The sequence below is a fragment of the Heloderma suspectum genome, chromosome 5 (genome assembly GCF_057233095.1).
Source record: "Heloderma suspectum isolate Gila_16-S chromosome 5, 16-S_ref, whole genome shotgun sequence".
NCBI classification, from domain to species: domain Eukaryota; kingdom Metazoa; phylum Chordata; class Lepidosauria; order Squamata; family Helodermatidae; genus Heloderma; species Heloderma suspectum.
Genome location: NC_139462.1, coordinates 145,714,877 through 145,735,148, shown reverse-complemented (window position 1 = coordinate 145,735,148; position 20,272 = coordinate 145,714,877). Strand labels below are relative to the sequence as shown.

The 20,272-nt window shown below is 41.7% G+C and overlaps 1 protein-coding gene across 3 annotated transcripts; it reads left to right on the top strand.

Moving 5' to 3' along the window:
* Positions 1-852: 852 nt before the first annotated feature.
* Positions 853-18,227, top strand: PIGA (phosphatidylinositol glycan anchor biosynthesis class A). Of its 3 annotated transcripts, XM_084857735.1 has the most exons (7): positions 995-1,146; positions 1,867-2,273; positions 2,496-2,650; positions 4,098-4,230; positions 6,888-7,020; positions 12,375-12,581; positions 13,208-15,016. In XM_084857735.1, the coding sequence occupies exons 2-7, from the start codon at positions 1,930-1,932 to the stop codon at positions 13,472-13,474; spliced, it is 1,239 nt and encodes a 412-aa protein (XP_084713861.1). In that variant the 5' UTR covers positions 995-1,146; positions 1,867-1,929; the 3' UTR covers positions 13,475-15,016. The 3 variants fall into 3 exon arrangements, with proteins under 3 accessions (XP_084713860.1, XP_084713861.1, XP_084713859.1); XM_084857734.1 differs by having other exon boundaries at positions 853-1,146; positions 1,867-2,650; positions 13,208-18,227; XM_084857733.1 differs by having other exon boundaries at positions 1,058-1,146; positions 1,867-2,650; positions 4,164-4,230.
* The last annotated feature ends 2,045 nt before the right edge of the window (positions 18,228-20,272 follow it).

Here is a 20,272-nt window from a genome sequence, read left to right as displayed (position 1 = left end):
CACCAGGTTGGGGAAGGCTGTTCAACACACCTAGCAGTAATCTATGTAAGGAAGCAGTGTGGTGTAGCAACTAGGCTCAGGCTTGGGCAACTTGTGGTCCTCCAGATGTTTTGACCTACAACTCCCATGATCCCTCACCATTGGCTGTGTTGGCTTGGTCTGATGGGAACTGTAGGCCAAAACATGTGGAGGGCCCCAAGTTGCCCACCCCTGCTTAAAGCATCCATTCTAGGCTGCTTGCCTATCACACAGCATTCCGGCGCGCCCCCCCCCCCCCTTGCCTGCCTCTTTATTCTGCTGCTGGTGAATGGGACTAAGGAGTAGTGCAGGCTGGTGGCTCCAATTCTGGTGGGTCTGGAATCCATTCTGGGTTTTAGTCAGAATCAGCCAGAACTCTAAAGGACCTATCCAACGTGCCGAACCTATTTTTGGAGGGATAGGGCTCAGCACCTTGGATAGCTCTTTTGGAGTTCTGACTGAAACCTAGAATGGATACATAGCCCCGCCAAAATCGGAGTCACTAGCCTCCACTGCTAAAGAGAGGGCCTTTTCAGGTGTTGCAGGCCGTTTTAGTCTGCTGCTGCTGCTGCTTGGGGGTGGTGGCTCCTCTAGGAAAAGGCAAGAGGTAGGCAGCCCTTCCCCGGCCCAAGCCAAACCCCTGCCGGAGCCAAAGGAGGTTTCCTCAGGACACTTAAGGGTTAATATCATAGATTAAATGGCCGGTCTAGAGAGCGTTACTAAGTTACTCTAAGCAGCGGAGCTCGAGAGGAAAAAAGCTGTTAGCGGTGGGGGCGGGCCGACTGCATGAAACCGTTCGTCTAGGAGGCTACCCAGCCAATAAGAGGAAAGCTCAGCGCTCCACACTGGCATATGAAATAACAGCCAGATTCTGCGCGGCGTCCGTTTCCTTTCAGAGATGACTGCCTGTAAATCCCTGCAAGCATTCGGATTGGCTGTGACTGCACCACGTGGCCTACTCGTTCTTTGATTGGCCGCTCGTAGTGCGGGCAAGTGCGCGAGGATAAGGTTATTGCTTGAAAGAGGGCAGGAACTGCTGGCTTCGTATGCTCCCGCCTTGAATGAATCCGGAAATGTGTTGGGGTTGGACTCTAAGTGTGATCAGAGACGCGGGGGTCAAAAACGCGGGTGAGTAACTGTGAGGTGCCGGGTTGGCGGGATCGGCTTGGATGGGTCCTCAGAAGGGTCATTTTCTAGTGAAACGTTCCCCACCGTGGGGAAGAACTGCGGGCGTTTTCTCAGTGCTTTATGCCACTGACAGGGGAACCCAATGCGGTGCCTTCCTCGGGGGTTAGAGAGGGCAACCCACCCACTGACCATACTGTGTGGCTTTTAGTAGCTTCCGTACTTGCTACCTAGCGTTGTTCTGGGCAGGCTCTCTTAGAGGGGTGTGAGAACTCTTGGCCCCATCCCATGACTAGGGTGACTCTGTTCTGAGTAAACCCCACGGAACACAGTGGTGCTTACTTCTGAATAAGTATGCATTGGCCTTTGTAGTTAAAGCTTGATTTTATTTATTGCTCGGCTGGTGCTTGAGTGCTTGACTTTATGTAGGGATTGTAAAGTCCTACAGAAATGCAGCTACCGGAAGTAGAAGGCAACCAAATTATTCTGCATCTTAATGAATTCCCGAAAAGCTGTTGTTCGCCTTCCAGCTATTGCTGCACTTCCAAACACACTAGGAATGGGAGTAAGTGTTTTTAAAAAGAGTGTGACTTACTTCTGAGTAAGCATGCACAGAATCGGTCTGTAAGATGTTGCTATTTTTATATGACCATACCTGTAAATAGTGCGGGGTTTTTTTTTAGCCTTAATATGTAACATGTCTTTTTCCATTTGCTGCCCTAGGTACTGAATGGGGCCTGTTCTTCATATTGAATGGCTACCACATGGACTAATTGTTAACTTAATATGGCCTGTAGAAGGAGAGGAAATCACAGACAGTTTCTGTCTTCCTCCTTCTCCCCCATTGAGAACTCTTACAAGCCTCCAGCAGGTGCAAGTCAAATTCATCGTATATGCATGGTGTCCGACTTTTTTTATCCAAACATGGGAGGAGTGGAAAGCCACATCTACCAATTATCTCAGTGCCTAATTGAAAGAGGACACAAAGTTATAATAGTCACCCACGCTTATGAAGACCGTAAAGGAATCCGTTACCTCACCAATGGACTGAAAGTTTATTATTTACCACTAAGAGTTATGTACAACCAGTCTACAGCAACAACTCTCTTCCACAGTCTGCCTCTTCTCAGGTATATATTTGTACGGGAAAGAGTCACCATTGTCCATGCACATAGTTCATTTTCTGCTATGGCTCATGATGCCCTGTTCCATGCCAAGACAATGCAGCTGCGGACGGTTTTTACAGACCACTCCCTTTTTGGATTTGCGGATGTCAGTTCGGTGCTTACAAATAAACTCTTGACTGTATCACTGTGTGATACAAACCACATAATATGTGTTTCTTACACTAGCAAGGAGAACACTGTGTTGAGAGCAGCGCTGAATCCTGAGATAGTGTCTGTCATCCCTAATGCTGTTGATCCCACTGACTTCACTCCAGATGAATCTAGACAGGACAACACCACAATAACTATTGTTGTTGTCAGCAGGCTTGTATATAGAAAAGGTAATGAGGTGCAACTTACAGTACTTAAATAACTGTAAGTTGCACTTAAATGTTGTTTCTTCTTTGAAATGTTATGGAGTTGATCAGAAATTGCCTTTTTGTGTAGATTTGCTTTTTAAATGCCTTTACAGTTACTGAATGGCATGATAACTGACTCTTAGTCCTGGTATATGTAACTAAGATTCAGTTAAGACCTTTGGCAAATCCTATGCAATTGTCTGTGGATTCACATGCAACCTGGCAAGGATTGCAGGGGGGTGCCTTTTGTATGAACTGAAACATTGACATGGGGTATATACACAGCTGTTGTGATTTCACATGTTCATGGTGACTTGAGAGGGCTGTTGCGATCCCACAGATTGTTGTAGGCCTTATAAGAAGGGCACTAGTACATACAGCTGGCTTTTCTATGAAGCCCCTCTTGCATTGCAAGTCAGCAATTGGCCTTGCATGCTGCTGCAGGTGATCATATGACCTAATATCATATATATATACACACACACACTTGCGCGCATGTATGCACATTTTGAACCTTTTGGAACTTTGGGATGATCAGACCAAAAATCTAGATAAGCAACAGATGCTGAACAAGGAATAAAACACCTTGGTTGATTAAATGTTTCTAGGAGATTGATCTTTTCAGCATTGGTGCAACAAAGCTTTGCTTGGGCAGAACCTTTAAGGGAGTGATCCTATGGCCCCTAGACACCATCTGGGGGATGTAAGATATTTTGTGTTCCTGGATCTGAGGTAGGACATAGGGCTCTGACCTCGGAGCTAGGAAACTGCTCCCCTCCCCGTCGTAGCTGGTGCAGCGCGAACTACACAAATTACTTCTCCGTGCTTGCAAAACGGAGCACAGAGACAGGGAAAAGGGGGCATGTCAGTGGGCAGGGAGGGGAGGAGACTGGGGATGTGGGGATCCAAACCATCCCCACCTCCTTCCATCCCCGAAACCTCTGCTAGATGGGCAAAAATGCCCATCTAGCTAAAACGTAGAGTGGGAGGTGCAATGCACCTCCTGCTCTGGATTGGATACTCATAAACCTCTGGGTTCAGGGGCTTATGAGTACCCAAGGTGGATCCAGTAGGAGTGTGCCCTAAATAACTTATTGTTATATAAGTATCAGAGTAGGACTAGGGATGTTTATTCAAATACTGACTCCGCCATGAAGCTTACTGGGTAATCTTGGGCCAGTCACTTTTCTCTGACTAGGCTGCCAGGGGCTTATGGGAGTTGAAGCCCCAAACAGCTGGAGATATACCTTCTGCCCACCCCTGGTATTATTATTTATCATTTTTATTTCAGGCATCAGGGACTGTATTAATATTACCTCTTGTCACTTTTGTTTGATACTAGCTTGTATGATGGAATGCTTTATACTGAAGATTAGTGCTTCAATATTTCTATTGATATAACAACTGGCTTTAAATGTTATGCCTTCAGGTATAGATTTGCTTAGTGGTATAATTCCTGAGCTTTGTCAGAAGTATTCAGATTTACATTTCTTAGTTGGAGGAGAAGGACCAAAAAGAATTATATTGGAAGAGGTACGGGAAAGATACCAGCTACATGACAGGTGCGTACCTTCTGTTTTAAAACATCGCTTCTGTTAATTGAAGGGACAGGGAGGAAATGGGGAGTGGGATGGAAGGAGAGGGCTTTGCATATCTTGTATTATCATCATCATTATTTTATATTATCATTTCTACACCACCCAATAGCTGAAGCTCTCTGAGCGGTTCACAGCAACTATATCATGGATAAAGTCAGTCATTGGCATATAATTTCCATAATTCTGCCAGATGCTGAGCTACATTTGGTAGCATATTACAATTTTTCTACAATATTTTTGTTCTGAAATCGCATCTTCAGTTCTGGAAATTTTTGGATCAATTGATAAAAATGCTGGATATATATTTTATGAAGCTTGTGCAATTAAGAGATGGTTCAGTCCTATCCATATATGCAGTGGTGTGCAGCTGGATGTATAAGAGTGGCTGGTTCTAAAAAGGAGATGGCCCATCCCCAGTCATCACAATCCTATGCATGTCTACTCAGATGTAAATTCTATTGACTTTAATGGGACTTTCTTTCAGGTAAGCATATAGGATTGTAGCCTCAGTATGCTAGTTTGTAATCAACACTATTTAATTCTCCTTGAACCCTTTTCAAAACAGATTTCAAATAGTTCTTTTGCCAAGCTTTTTAAAGATACTTTTATATCTTGCCATCTATTCTTTCTTTTTGTTCTGCTTTGCTATCCAATAGAATTACACAGAGGTTAAAACAGGATATGTAGCTTAAAGACACAACATATTCAAATCTTTCTAGTATTAAGATCAAATGAATTAAAATATAAATAGCTAGTATTTTAAACCGTGAAGTTCAAAATATGTTCTGCTGAAAACTGAGTAGCAGCACTAAAAATAAATCCATAGTGTTTTAAAACTTTTTGGTTTTTCTAACATTGGTCATTTGGTGAAACTGTGAAATACCATGAATGAAAATGTAAAGAAAGAGTAAGCTATGGATGATCTTGGAAGTGGTTCACACATGTGCATACATTGTCTCATTTCTGTACAGCAGAGCTTTCCAAACTTTTCATGTTGGTGACACACTTTTTAGACATGCATCATTTCGTGACATGGTAATTCAGTTTTACTAGCAAACCGGAGGTTAAGCTAACCTGTTATAAGAGATACGGACACATACATAAATTGTAATAATGAAATGTTTGGGGATACAACATATCTCACGAAAACCTTTCATTTATATTTTTAAAAATATATGATTTGTAAGATAATAACATACTGTTGCTCATAAATGACAACAATGTACGTAAATATGTGCAAGAATTTAAAAAAGTTGAATAACAGCAATAACTACTTACCATTTTAATGGGATGTATGAGGTTGATGGGATGAACACAGCTTTTCAATATTTGGTGGAATATTAGATGAAGACACTCGCATTTCGTCATCAAGCATTTTTAAGCTTCCACGTTTCAGTGTCTTTAACTTTGCCATCATTGAAAATAAATGGCAGAAATCAAATCATAAGTGCCACATGGTGGGTGCCTTGCTGGTTGCCACATTGGGTTTGGGAGGGTGGCCTCCCTTCAGCCAGCAGCAGGTGGGTTGACTGGGTGACAGCCTGCAGCTGCGCTCGCCCGGGTGATTGGGAGCACACTGATTCTGAGGCTTCTGGCCTCCACTGAGCTCGGTTCCGACTGGCCAAGATGGTGGACAGCCCGCTCGGTGCAGTCCCAGTCGGCGTTTCCACCTGTGTGTTACTCTGGCCTGGCAGCGTGGTGCAGAAGTTTGCGAAGGGCACGCCTGAAACCACGCAGGGCTGGTGGCCGCTGCCACTTCTCCGCGCTGGCGTTGGCCGAGCTCTGCTCCCAGGGCAGCGCCTCCCTTCCCCTCTCTTCGCTCTGTGCCTCTACCTTTCCGGGGAGCGCAGGCTCGAAGCTCCTCGCCTGCCTGGCGCAGCCCTCCCTGCTCTGGGGGCGTCCAGCAGGCTGTTGTTCTCCCCCGCTGCCCTGCAGCCGCACTGATGATGCAGGGAAGCCTCTCGCCCGAGCTGATTGCAAATTGCTCAACTAATTGCTCCGCTAACTTCGAATTCTCCACACTCCTCGTGCAGCCAGCGTTACCACACTTCTCGCCGTACCGCTCCAACACTGCCAATCACGTGCGTCCTACGTCAAGACGCCACATGATCCTAAAGCAGCTAATGTTAAAGCACCTAAGCCTTAGCTGCTAAGCCTAAAGCTAAGCTGCTTTAACATTAGCTGCTTTAGGAAGTTCCTGGGGAGGGGCCAGGGGAAGCAAATGCGAGTAAGGGAGCTCCGTGGTGCCCTTCCGCACAATTTTCTGCATTTCGCGCGACACACCTACACACTGCTGCCGACACACTAATGTGTCGCAGCACACAGTTTGGAAAGCTCTGCTGTACAGTTTACTAGATTTTACCTATTGTGAATTGTGACGACGTGTGAACTAAAACAATTGATAAGCATTAGGCTGCTTATTTTGGTAACTGGCGCAATCCAGCTGAAGTTAAACACTTTTGAGACCCATCAATGTTGATAGTATAAGTAGCTAAGCACACTTATTAGCTTGTTCCATTGAAATCAATGGCACTTACAGGTGTTTGACTTTGGCTGTGTTCATGGCCGTACTCAGCAGGACTTTCGTAATAATTACTTTTTAATATTTGTTTTTCATGCAGAGTCCGTCTCCTGGGAGCTTTAGAACATCAGGATGTTAGAAATGTCTTGGTCCAGGGACACATTTTTCTTAACACCTCTCTCACAGAAGCATTTTGCATGGCAATAGTGGAAGCAGCCAGTTGTGGTTTACAGGTAAAAGCCGGTGTCCTTATTTATAGAGGTCATTGGACCATTTTCTTAGTGATGAGCTATTAAAACATAGAATATTAATAAATATAAACATTTGAATAACGGTACTGATAAAAGTAGTTTACAAAGAAGGAAAAATCCTTACTTATAACTACAGATTCTCTGGAAATTGACAATTGCTTTTCATAGGATTTCCAGCTTTGTTGTTCTCTCTAATTAGGATTTTTACATGGTCAGCTTGCTTGTTTTAAGAAATGCAGGGTGTGTTGAACAGTCGATTCTTCATCCCATATGGATCGGTGATTCAGAAAGAAGTGTTTGGACAACAGAAGATGTAGCCTTTGTCCTTGAGAAAATTCTCTGGCTGCTTTAAACATTAGATTGTCATGTTGTATATCTGGGGAAGGAGTATTTTGCACTTTAGCAATATGGGAAAATGAAAGAGAGGAGATGAAATAATCTTGAAGAACTGGGAGAGGAATTCGTTAATTTTGAAGAAGATCACTTATAGCTTGGACTCCGTTCTGGTTCAAGTGAAAAATCACTTTGACGCTGAATAGTCTCAGGCAATTTACACAAATTTTATGTTTGGGGTGGTGGGTACAGTTTGCTAGATTAAAATAGGCAGACAAATTAAAAGTGCAGCTCCCAAGAATGGTGCTAACTGTTCATCCTGAACAAGAGGAATTATAGCTTCATATGTGACTCCTACGTTATTCTTGAAACGTTTGGCTAGCGTAGCCCAAGGTATTTAGCTAAATTAAAGTGAGGAGTATGAGTTGGAATGTTATACTTATTGTGAGTGTTCCTTCTACTTGGAGGTGGAAGGACCTCTTGCACAAGCTTACTCCACTAATCCGTCTGTGGGGGCAGGGCTTGACTAGATTTAGGGTGCAATCCTATGCAAGTTTAGATAGAAAAAAGTCCTATAACTCCCAGCATTAGACTGGTAGGACATTTTTTTGTTTGAATATGCCTAGGATTGTGCCCTTCCTCTTTCTACTAGCGGGCCAAGTCCCCTCCTAGTTTGAGACAAATCATAGTAACTGTTTTCATAGATATGATCGATCAACACATTTTAACTGTGCCCAATGGGGTTTATTCACTGAGACTGCACTCCTCATGAGATGGAAAAACAATATTTGCCTAACATGAACTTCAGAAATCTGCACCTGGAGGAATGGCATTTGTAGTTTTATCTGTGGCAGCTCTCCTCTATAATGGGTGCGAACAGGATGCCCTCATATCTCCACACTGAAGGAACACTCATGATTACATTCTTTGCTACCTTGAAGTGGAAGGACAGCCTACATAGGGATATTTAATTTGTTGTTGTTCAGTCGTTAAGTCGTGTCCGACTCTTCGTGACCCCGTGGACCATAGCACGCCAGGCCTTCCTGTCCTCTGCTCTCTCCCGGAGTGTGCTCAACTTCATATTCATTGCATCGGTGATGCTATCTAGCCAGCTCATCCTCTGCCGTCCCCTTTTCCTTTTGCCTTCAGTCTTTCCCAGCATCAGGGTCTTTTCCAGTGAGTCTTCTCTTCGCATTAGGTGGCCAAAATATTTGAGCTTCAGTTTCACTATCTGTCCTTCCAATGAGCAGTCAGGGTTGATTTCCTTTAGGATGGACTGATTTGACCTCCTTGCAGTCCAGGGGACTCGTAAGAGTCTTCTCCAGCACCACAGTTCGAAATCATCGATTCTTCAGCCCTCAGCCTTCCATATAGTCCAGCTCTCACAGCCATACAGTACAACTGGGAAAACCAAAGCTTTGATTAGACGGACCTTTGTCGGCAAGGTGATGTCTCTGCTTCTTACAATGCTGTCTAGGTTTGCCATAGCTTTCTTCCCAAGGAGCAAGTGTCTTTTAATTTCATGGCTAAAGTCACCGTCTGCGGTGACCTTGGAGCCCAAGAAAATAAAATCTGTCACTGCTTCCATTTCTTCCCCTTGTATATGCCAGGAAGTGATGGGGCCAGATGCCATGATATTAGTTTTTTTTAATGTTGAGTTTCAAACCAGCTTTTGCACTCTTCACTTTCACCCTCAACAAGAAGCTCCCCCAAGTTTGAACACTCTTTGGCATTGCCCTTCTTTGGAATTGGAATGTCAACTGACTGTTTCCAGTCTTGTGGCCATTGCTGAGTGTTCCAAATTTGTTGGCATATTGAGTGCAGCACTTTAACAGCATCATCTTTTAGGATTTTAAATAGCTTAGCTGGAATACTGTCATCTCCACTAGCTTTGTTGTTAGTAATGCTTCCTAAGGCCCACTTGACTTCACTCTCTAGGATGTCTGGCCCAAGTTCAGTGACCGCACTATTATGGCTATCAGGGACATTAAGATCTTTCCTGTATAGTTCTTCTGTGTATTCTTTCCACCTATTCTTAATCTCATCTGCTTCTGTTAGGTCCCTGCCTTCTTTGTCCTTTATCATGCCCGTCTTTGCACAAAACGTTCCCTTGAGATCTCCGATTTTCTTGAAGAGATCTCTAGTCTTTCCCATTCTGTTGTTTTCCTCGATTTCTTTGTATAGTTCATTTAAGAAGGCCTTCTTGTCTCTCCTTGCTATTCTCTGGAACTCTGCATTCAGTTGGATATATCTTCCCCTTTCTCCCTTGCTTTTCACTTCCCTTCTTTCCTCAGCTACTTGTAAAGCCTCATCAGACAGCCACTTTGCTTTCTTGCATTTCTTTTTCTTTGGGATGGATTGAGTTGCTGCCTCCTGAATAATGTTATGGACCTCCGTCCATAGTTCCTCAGGCACTCTGTCTATCAGGTCTAATCCCTTAAATCTATTTGTCACCTCCACTGTATATTCATAAGGGATATGATTTAGGTCATACCTGAATGGTTTAGTGGTTTTCCCTACGTTCTTCAGTTTAAGCCGAAATTTTGCAAGAAGCAGCTCATGATCTGAGCCACAGTCAGCTCCAGGTCTTGTTTTTACTGACTGTGTAGAACTTCTCCATCTTTGGCTCCAAAGGACATAATCAATCTGATTTCGATATTGACCATCTGGTGACGTCCATGTGTAGAGTCGCCTCTTGTGCTGTTGGAAAAGAGTGTTTGCTATGATCAGCGTGTTCTCTTGGCAAAACTCTATTAGCCTTTGTCCTGCTTCATTTTGTACACCAAGGCCATGCTTGCCTGTTATCCCGGTGATTTCTTGACTTCCTACTTTAGCATTCCAATTCCCTATGATGAAGAGGACATCTTTTTTTGGTGTTAGTTCTAGAAGGTGTTGTAGGTCTTCATAGAACCGATCAACCTCAGCTTCTTCAGCTTCAGTGGTTGGGGCATAGACTTGAATTACTGTGATGTTGAATGGTTTGCCTTGGATTTGTACCGAGATCATTCTATCGTTTTTGAGATTGTACCCCAGTACTGCTTTTCCCACCCTTTTATTGACTATGAGTACTACTCCATTTCTTCTAAGGGATTCTTGCCTACAGTAGTAGATATAATGGTCACCTGAATTAAATTCGCCCATGCTTGTCCATTTTAGTTCGCTGATTCCCAAGATGTCGATGTTCAATCTTGCCATCTCATGTTTGACCACCTCCAGCTTACCTTGATTCATTGATCTGACATTCCAGGTTCCTAAACAATATTGTTCTTTACAGCATTGGACTTTCTTTCACCACCAGACACATCCACAGCTGAGTGTCCTTTCGGCTTGGCCCAGCCGCTTCACTCTTTCTGGCGCTACTTGGAAATTCCCTCTGCTCTTCCCCAGTAGTATATTGGACACCTTCCGACCTGAGGGGCTCATCTTCCGGCATCATATGTTTTAGCCTTGTGATACGTTCCATGGGGTTTTCTTGGCAAGAATACTGGAGTGGGTTGCCATTTACTTCTCCAGTGGACCACATTTTGTCAGAACTCTCTGCCATGACCTGTCCATCTTGGGTGGCCCTGCACAGCATAGCTTATGGCTTCACTGAGTTATGCAAGCCCCTTCGCCACAACAAGGCAGTGATCCATGAAGGGACACTAATCCTTGGCATTCTGGGAGGCTGTTCCAGGTATAAGGGAGTAAGGCCAGAGTTGTTTGAGTGAACAGGAGACCTTTGGATGGCTGTTAATGGAACTGGATGAACAAAGGTCCTGAGCAGCAATGTTTTATGATATGAGAGTAGAGAAGGGCAAGGATCAGAAGCTTGTGCAGGATACAGGAGAAGATGGGAAGCCAATGTGGGGGTTCAAGGAGGGGTGTCACATGATCAGAGCAATACGGGAGAGAAATACTTTTGGCAGTAAAGTGCTGGATAGAGGTGTGGGGTCCAAGGAGAGGGAATGGAAGATCACAGAGGAAAAGATTACAATACTGGAGGAAAGAGACACCCAGTGTACAAACCAGAGTTTTCATGGAGGGGAAAGGGCGATATTTTTGTAATGAATTTTGTGTCTTTATTGAATGTATATACCACCCAACTGGCAAATGCCTTTGGGGCATTTTACAATCATAAAAAACCAAACACAAGAAAATAACAACCAAATTAATGCAATAGGAAAAGTGTCAGAATATTAAAACATTAAAAATATTAAAGAGCCAACATTAAAATAATCAGAGCAACAGAGTAAAGATTAAATGCCTGATGGAAGAGGAAGGTCTTAAGCTGGCATTTAAATTAGGAAAGAAGTGATATGATTTGGGGATGGGGGTGGGGCAAAGGTGAGAGGAGAGTTAAAGAAGTGGTGCGTTAAACTTGCTGTCACAAACCAAGTTCCTGCTCAGTCATGAAGCTCACTACATGACTTTGGACCATTCATACACTGTCAGCTTAATTTACCTCACAGGTTGTTGTGATGATAAAAGAAAAGACAGCCATGTGTGCCACCCAGAAGGGCAGGATTGTTGTTGTTCAGTCGTGTCTGACTCTTCGTGACCCCATGGACCATAGCACGCCAGGCCTTCCTGTCCTGCGCTCTCCCCCGGAGTGTGCTGAAGTCCATATTCATTGCATCGGTGGTGCTCTCTAGCCATCTAATCCTCTGCCGTCCCCTTCTCCTTTTGCTTTCAATCTTTCCCAGCATCAGGGTCTTTTCCAGGGAGTTTTCTCTTCGCATTAGGTGGCCAAAATATTTGAGCTTCAGCTTCAGTATCTGTCCTTCCAAGGAGCACTAAGGGTTGATTTCCTTTAGGATGGACTGACTTGACCTCCTTGCAGTCCAGGGGACTCGTAAGAGTCTTCTCCAGCACCACAGTTCGAAAAGGGCAGGATAAAATGGTATAAATAAATTGCAATCCTTTTGTTTTTAGATGAAACATAAATTGCTATGTAGTAATATTGATACTTTTGAGACATTAATTGCCAAGCAAATATGACAATAATTTCTCTTCTGTATTAGGTGGTGAGTACAAGAGTTGGTGGGATTCCTGAGGTGCTACCAGATGATCTTATAATTTTGTGTGAACCTTCAGTGAAATCTCTGTGTAACGGATTGGAAAAAGCTATCAGCCAACTGAAGTCAGGATCACTTCTGTCACCAGAAATCATACATAGCAAAGTTAAAACTTTCTATACTTGGAGAAATGTTGCGAAGAGAACAGAAAAAGTAAGTAAACTTTCATTCTGAAACTCATATAGCCTTATGTCTTCTAGATCTTCATTTTATTGAGTTCAACAGGATAACTGAATATTTTTCAGAGTGGAGGGGGAATAATTGTAGAAAACCTGTTGCCTATTTTATCTAGTGCCTTGTTTTAACATTATGTAACAGAAATAAGTTCCCCTATCCATCATGGTCTCATTAAACATTCTTCACCTGGGAGCTTTTTCATGTCTTCACTGTTTATCTTGTCAGTCTGGAAATTCTTTTATCAGAATAGCTCTGACTAGATACTCTTAACCTATAGCCAGCCAATCAGTATTCTGCTTATATCATTGTATCCTATAGGATGGGGAATATGTGGGTAGCTCTCTGAATGCGAAGTTCCTGTGAATTGAGAGGTTACCCTTGCAAAATGGCGAAACTATATGGGGACCTACTGCCAGAGGATTGATGGTACCTGTAAACCTCTTTGTGAGACCTCTGATGTGCCCTGCTGGTGTTTGCAGATATGCACAAATGCTCCTTTTATTCCATTTAGAACATAATCTGTATTAAGAGCAGATATCTCTATTAGATGATGCAATCTAAGTCATACAGACAAGCCTAATATCTATATATTTCTTTTTTAGGTGTATGACAGAGTGGCAAGTGAAACTGTATTGCCAATGAGCACACGGCTTGACAGACTTGTCTCTCACTGTGGCCCAGTGACTGGTTGCATTTTTGCTCTCTTGGCTGTGCTCAGCTTCCTTTTCCTGACACTCCTGAGGTGGCTGACACCAGATGACCTTATTGATCCTGCAATAGATGCCACGGGTCTAAATGGAGCATGGACTCAACAGTATTTCCCCAATAAAAGCAAAAAAGGAAAGACTTCAAACTCTGAAAAGTGCTAGAAGCTGGAACGCAGCTTTGTTTTCCAACAGTTCTAGTATTGGTTGTTAGATTTACATTCACTAAGGGGAAAATATTTATAAATTATTGTGGTCACCTTTCGTTAATGGTTGGAAAGAAAATCGGTAAGATGTTCTACCTCAAATTAGGAGAGTCTAAAATGGTTTAGGATAGACATGTTTGCCAAGATTTGCAACAATAGCTGTTCATCTGTATTTCAACTTGAATTATTTTGTATAAATATGCAGAATATGATTGTGATGATCATTAATGAAAGAAAGACATGGGAGAAAGTAAGGGAAAACAGGTGAGTAGTTTTTTTTAGTGCTATCCCCTATTTTTATTTTTCCTTGCAATATTTTAATTTCATCTTTGTGTTGTGGGCAGAGGAAATACATTACTATTATCTTCTGTTCCAACACAATACAAGAGGGGATCAGAATTGTAAGTCTGGATCTCAGGTGTGCTTGTTGAATATAAGATGCTGGAAGGAGCAGATACAAATCTGAGATGCATGCCTCACAGAGTTGGTGAGAGCTTCTCTGCATTTAAGCATCTGATACTCATGTTCTTACAGTATGAACATATGCATAGTTTCAGTTTTTGGATGCTTCCTTGCATATACACTTGAAATGCATCCTTGGAAGAAGCTGTATTTGCTGGTTTTACAATCTACCCTTTTGGGTCAGTTCAGATGTAACAAGAAACCATAGTTTCCTGCTACATGAACAATCCCTGGCAATTCTTGAGCTCGCGTAGGCCCCCTCCACTCTCCTCTCCTCTTTTGCACTTGAGAGGAGGAGATGGGAAGCTTCTTTGGCTTTTAAACAAACTATGATTCCTCATGTACATATGAACTTGTGGGAATATGGTTAATTCTAACCAAAGTTAGTTGAAACAAACCAGGAACAAACCATAGTTTCAGATCTTGATTTGTTAACACTGCAACCCTGAAAGAAGTAAATCCCATTAGGTTCAATGGGGCTTACTCCCAGGTAAGCATGCATAGGATTGCAGCCTCTGTTTGGTTAATTTTGGTTAAACCAAACAGTTCCATAGGTTTATTAATAACAGGGAACTGTGGTTTGTTTAAAAGTGGAAGCAATAGGTTTCAATTTCCTCCTTGTGCATATGGCCTCCCATTACATCTGAACTGACCCTATGTTTTGACTATTTTGTTTTTAATATCTCGGATTGGCAAATAGATATAAAGGCAGGCTGTGTGTTCTGAGCTGTGCGGTCATTATGCTTAATTCATGTCACTGTGGCTCTTAGCTGCTTCCTACCTCAAGGTTGCAGGCAGAAACCATTGTAACAAGGCAAGCATGCTCCCTTTCTCCATGGACAGTGCTTCTTTCTCAGCCAAGATTGGAAGAATACAGATCAGATTAGAACCTAGTTGTTCATTTTTACTTAGCCTAGAAAGAAAGCCACTGCTCTATGATGTTCTGAGCCCCAAAATTAAAAGAGTATGCATGAAAAATGGTTATGACATGTGCTGGAATAACATAAATTTTGCTTATCCCATCAGATTTCTTTAACAGTAATGTCTTCAGATGGTCTGTGTTTATCATTTTTTCTGTACATTGTCATATTTTAATACCAAGGTAACATAGGAACATATAGGAAATCACCTTATACTCAGACCTTTGGTCCATGTGATCCAGTATTGTTGACACTAACTGGCAGCAGCTTTCCAAGGTTTCAGGCAGGAATTTAATTTATTGCAGTGGTCTCTTAGACTGAACACATGTGTAACAAAACTTGTGTTCTTTCAAGTACCTCTGTTTAATAGAACAATCTCTTGTATATCAGTGATCTTTTTATTCCTTTTGCATCCTGTTATCCCTATTACTCCATCATGTTCCTTTGCTTTGGAACTCCTCCCCTTGGATGTCCAAATATCTTAGCTACACTGTTTTAGGGCTTTGTCTACCTATACTCATCACACTGCTTTTACATTACTCTTAATTCCCTGTAAGCTTTTCACCCAACTCTTCACATGAGCAATTCCTAACCCTATAGATTACTGGATGTGTTGAGACAACAATATGATATCTGACAGTAGGAAAAACAGTTATATTTTTAAAGAGAATGGGAGTATTCAGAGAAAGTGAAAATAAGCATTCTTACACTGCACTGTGTAAAGTTGTATATTAATTTTCTTGGTACGTGCTTCCAGGCATTTAATGGTTTATAGTGTTCTTTTATTTGTACATATAATTACACATATACCCACACAAACATCCCAGTCCTTTGCATGTTCACATAGAAGTCCCTCTGAATTCAGTGGGGCTTACTCCCAAACAAGTGTACAGCCTAGGCCTAATACATATTTGCCTAACCTAGCATTATTGCAATCTCTCCCTGCAATGGTTTCCCATTCATTTCAGCGTGGGATCTGATCTTTGTGCACAAAGCAATACGTAGATAGATTAGATCTCTCCAATGAAACCAGCAGGGCCATTAAAGTATGCATAGCTCTCTGAATGGAGGCCATTTGCTGTAATCCAGTGAGCTGTGAGAGGCACAGATCATGTCCATAATTTATTCTGTAGAAGAAAATTCATTAGTTATCAATTACTGGATCATGGCTAGTCTATGAAAGAGAAAAAAAACAGTGAAATCTACTGGACCCTTCCAGATCATGTATCATGTGATCTTGGTATTTTGAGGTACAAAAATTAGACAATAGTTTTGTCTCTTCACATGGTAAAAGGTCAGTCCCATGAGAATATAATTGATTAATGGTTATAGAGTACAAGGGACTATTTCTGGTTTACAGAGCTGATTGCATCAAAAGTATTTGAGTTCTTCCGTGACAGCAAGGTTGTTTTGCTGTGTGTAGACCAAGTCAAGGATTTTGGGTTTTCCCCACTAGGAAGATCACATATCTCAATACTTAGTTTTAACGCTGTGTGTGTTCATTATCATGAAGCAGTGGTGCCAGACACTGATTACTGAAAAACAAATGTGCACAGAATGCTTTATTACGAAAACACTAGTGAATTTACAAATTTGCATTACTTTTATTGAGAGCAGTGATCTTTTTAAAAAGCACTAGCCAGATACCATTTCAGCTTAATTTTGCTAGAAATACTTTATTTAAACTTTCTACAGAATAACTAAAATATTTTTAATTCTGTATGTTATCATATGCTGATGGAACTCCATCAGTAGATATAACTCCTGAAAGTCGTATGATAGTCATGGGAAAGTGTATCTAAATATTATGCTTTGCCAATTACACGATTTAGTTGTAATAGGTATATCTGCATCTATTTCAGTAAGTCTGAAAAGATAAAACAATGTTAAAAGTGAAGAACGTTTATGAAAAGAGGATTTTGTATTGGATTGACCACCATGTGCTATGTTCATTCAGTGATGCTTATGATAGTTATAAGCTGCACAATGTCTCTGTAATGCCCCTGAACAGTCAACACCAAACCTGAACACACAACCAGCCCAGCTGAAGTCAACAGGGTGATGTTATGAACACATTTACTTGTGAAAGTGTATATTCACAAAGCCCCTCCCCCAAATACAATTAGGATTTAAAAAGCATATTGCTAGTAGCAAAAAGTGAGTTCAAATAAGTTATATCTGTAACTAAGCAACATATCCTGCTAAGTTGTTGGAGAAGAGACTGCTGTTTGTACCTGACTGTGGAGGAAGGAAGACATGAATACAGTGCTTCTACGAAGCAAATGGCCATGTCTGGCTTGAAGCAAAATAGTTTTGTTTGAGTCAGGCAGCTAACCTAAACCCATATGAAGCTAGGCTTAAATCTTTTCTCTGTACATTTTTAACCCTGAATTGTGTGTGTTAAGAAAATGCACAGTTCATGTAAAGTAATCCCATTCTACTCCATAATCACATTCACATTTCTATTCCACCCTTTCTCCAATGTTCTATTGGTGGGCAACTTTGGGGGGTCTGGGGGTCACTTTGCCACCTCCCCCATTACAGAGCCTTAGAAAAGCCAAATTTAGTTTGTTTTCAAGCTATATTTGGCCTTTCTAAGGCTGCATAGTGGTTTGCCACTGAATTTTGGCAGCAAACTGCCAATATATTTTTTGGCATGACACTGCTGATTTCAGTGGCTTGGCGAGGATGGGGGCGGGGGGACTGTTTCCAACCCCTGTTCTGTGTGTGGGGGGTGAAGGTACATAGCAACTCTAAACTAGTTTAAGTTGAGGAGACTGAGTAATCCAAAGGCACCAGTGAGCTTCATCGCTGAGTGGGGATTTAAAAAAATAATAATCAAACTCTTTATTAAGTGATTTCAGATATATGGGTGACAAAGGGAATTGAAGTGGTATTATATGCCTTAGAACTAGTATGCCCCTTTGCCATACATAAGTTGTGCGTTAGCTTTCCCATCAGGGCAAGCTTCCATACACGACTATACCAAATCTCTAAAGTAAAATCTGAAGATTTCCACCCCCCTGCTATTGTAAGTTGAGCTGCTGTTAAAAGAGAAATTATAAATTCCCTATGTAATAATTTTGTACCTGGACATTGGGAAAGGAGTGTGAGTACTGGGGTCTTGGGAACTAATTGTTTAATAATAATAGAAATCTGATTAAAAATGCAATCCCCAAAATCTGATACATGTGAAAGAAGGACCAGTGTTCTGTGCATCCTTGCTGAGTGGGGATTTGAACTCTGTTCTTCTCGGTAAAAATTCAGTGCGCCTCAGTATACCACCCTTGCTCTCAAATACTTATCTGGGAGCTGGAGTAGGCTCTTTGTAAAAAAAAAAATAAAAAAATCCTGTGTATCTGAGTAAAGGAACATATGAACTATTACCTCATCTCTAGAACTGTGTACTGTTAAGGTGTTAGTCCCAAGGAATATGCCCCCATGTCCTGTACACACAGAAATTGTTCTCAAGAATTTGCCTTTCATTTTAAACCCCCTGAAAACAAATCAACTTGGTGAACAGGTACTTGTCTTTTCCAATCAAAATACAGGACAGCAGAGGTGAATATTGGAGTTTGAAAGGAGCATGAGAGGTCCAGAAACAGTGTTTGTAGAGGGTGTGTAAGAAAGAGAGGCAGGTGTACTTTGCTTTGAAAATAAATGAAAAAATCCAAGATGGCATTGCCCCGAAAACATTAAATTGAAAGTAAGTCCTTTTGATCCAAAAGGAACTAGTTTTCTAAGCCTTCAGTATTAAGTGCCATTGCATATAAAAGTTGTGAGTAAAGTCTAGTTTTGGGGTGTGAAGTCTTATCTGTTAAAATGTGAGAACCACAGAAAATAGTTGGCTATTCTTGAAGCTGATGACAACTGTGAGACTGCTTGTCTAAATAAAATCACACAAATAATTTCGGCTGTTGAATGAATGTCTCAATATGGAATGAAGTAGGAAATAAATTCTATCTTAATTTGAATTGTTTTGGTAAAACAATTTTGGTAAAAGGGCAACTCTTCTTGATGAACAAATGGTAGAAAGCAGTTCTTGCTGTGAAATAGTAGAGAAGCTCCATTCTAGAATACTGGGCAAATGGCTTGACCGGCTCTTCAGTTTCAAAATGATGGTGTAGACTTCAAAATTAAGTCCACGCCACAGTACATTAAAAAGCTGTGGCTCCTGTGCCTTTGTCCTCTGAACAATGCAAGTCTAAACAAACGGACTATTGAAATAACATGTTAAATAATAACATGGAATGGGACCCAATTTGGGATTTGTGGAATGTCTGGATGTGCATGGTGATGTGCACATTTTAGGGAGGGGTAGGATCCTGAAGTAGGGGGAGCCTTCCCTCACCACTCCTGAATGGGGCAGTGGGCAGGGGAGGTAAATGTTGTTGTTCAAAGGATCTTAATTGATTCATACTTGCTGCATCACCCAATCTTGTTTGGAAAAAGCTGCTGCATTTTAATGTTTCCATATGTGACTTTAAGAAGGAACAGAGATGTCTTGTTCTAGTCCCTTTTCTTGTTGGATTAGTGCTCCAGACCTCAGACCTTTTTTCACACAACAGCAGGCTGCATACCCATGCCTGTGCATAAAGTTCTCTTTGTGCTCTGTGGAACAGATGGTTGGTGCTGGGTGGGAACCCCTGAGAAGACAGAATAAGGTGTGGGGTGGGTGGGATCCAAGCTCTAAGAAACACTGTTAGAGAACTTTTGTGTCAGTATTGTACAGAATGACAAATATTTTTAAGGAAATGTTTTTAAAAGATTTTCATAGCCTTTTAAGGGTATATTGTTTTATGTCTTTTTTTTCCTCCTGTTTGTGGGCTGGGTGGTCTGCATATGAAAATAAATTATACAAGATCTTTCCTTTTGCCTTGATGCCTTCTGCTGATGCCTAAACTTTGTAAACATGAATTATTGATAACAAAAGTGCGGAGGCTGTGCATGAGGCTGCATAGCCCTCTGTGACTTCTGTTCCTAGTCCTGAGTTTGTGTTGGAATGGAAGAAGCAAAGCATTAAACAATGGGCCTAAAATGGAATACTTTGGATAAGTCCAAACGGCATCCACAAACAACCTATGCTTGCACCACCTGTTAACAGATAAATCTCTTGTAAGGCTTATGGGGTTTTTGTTTCCCCCCAGATAAGTTGATAAGAACTGTGCACTGCTGCTTCCCACACACCTAAGTGTTTTCTAAATAGCTTAGTGCTGTTTCATTCTGGCCTCACACATGGGATCGTTTCTGACACTAGACATGACACTCAAGGCAAGCTGAGCTATAGATGTCCATAGGTTTTTGACCATATCATCAAGAGATCATTTGTAAATTTTAAACAGCCATAGCACATCAAACACCACAAATAGGTCTGT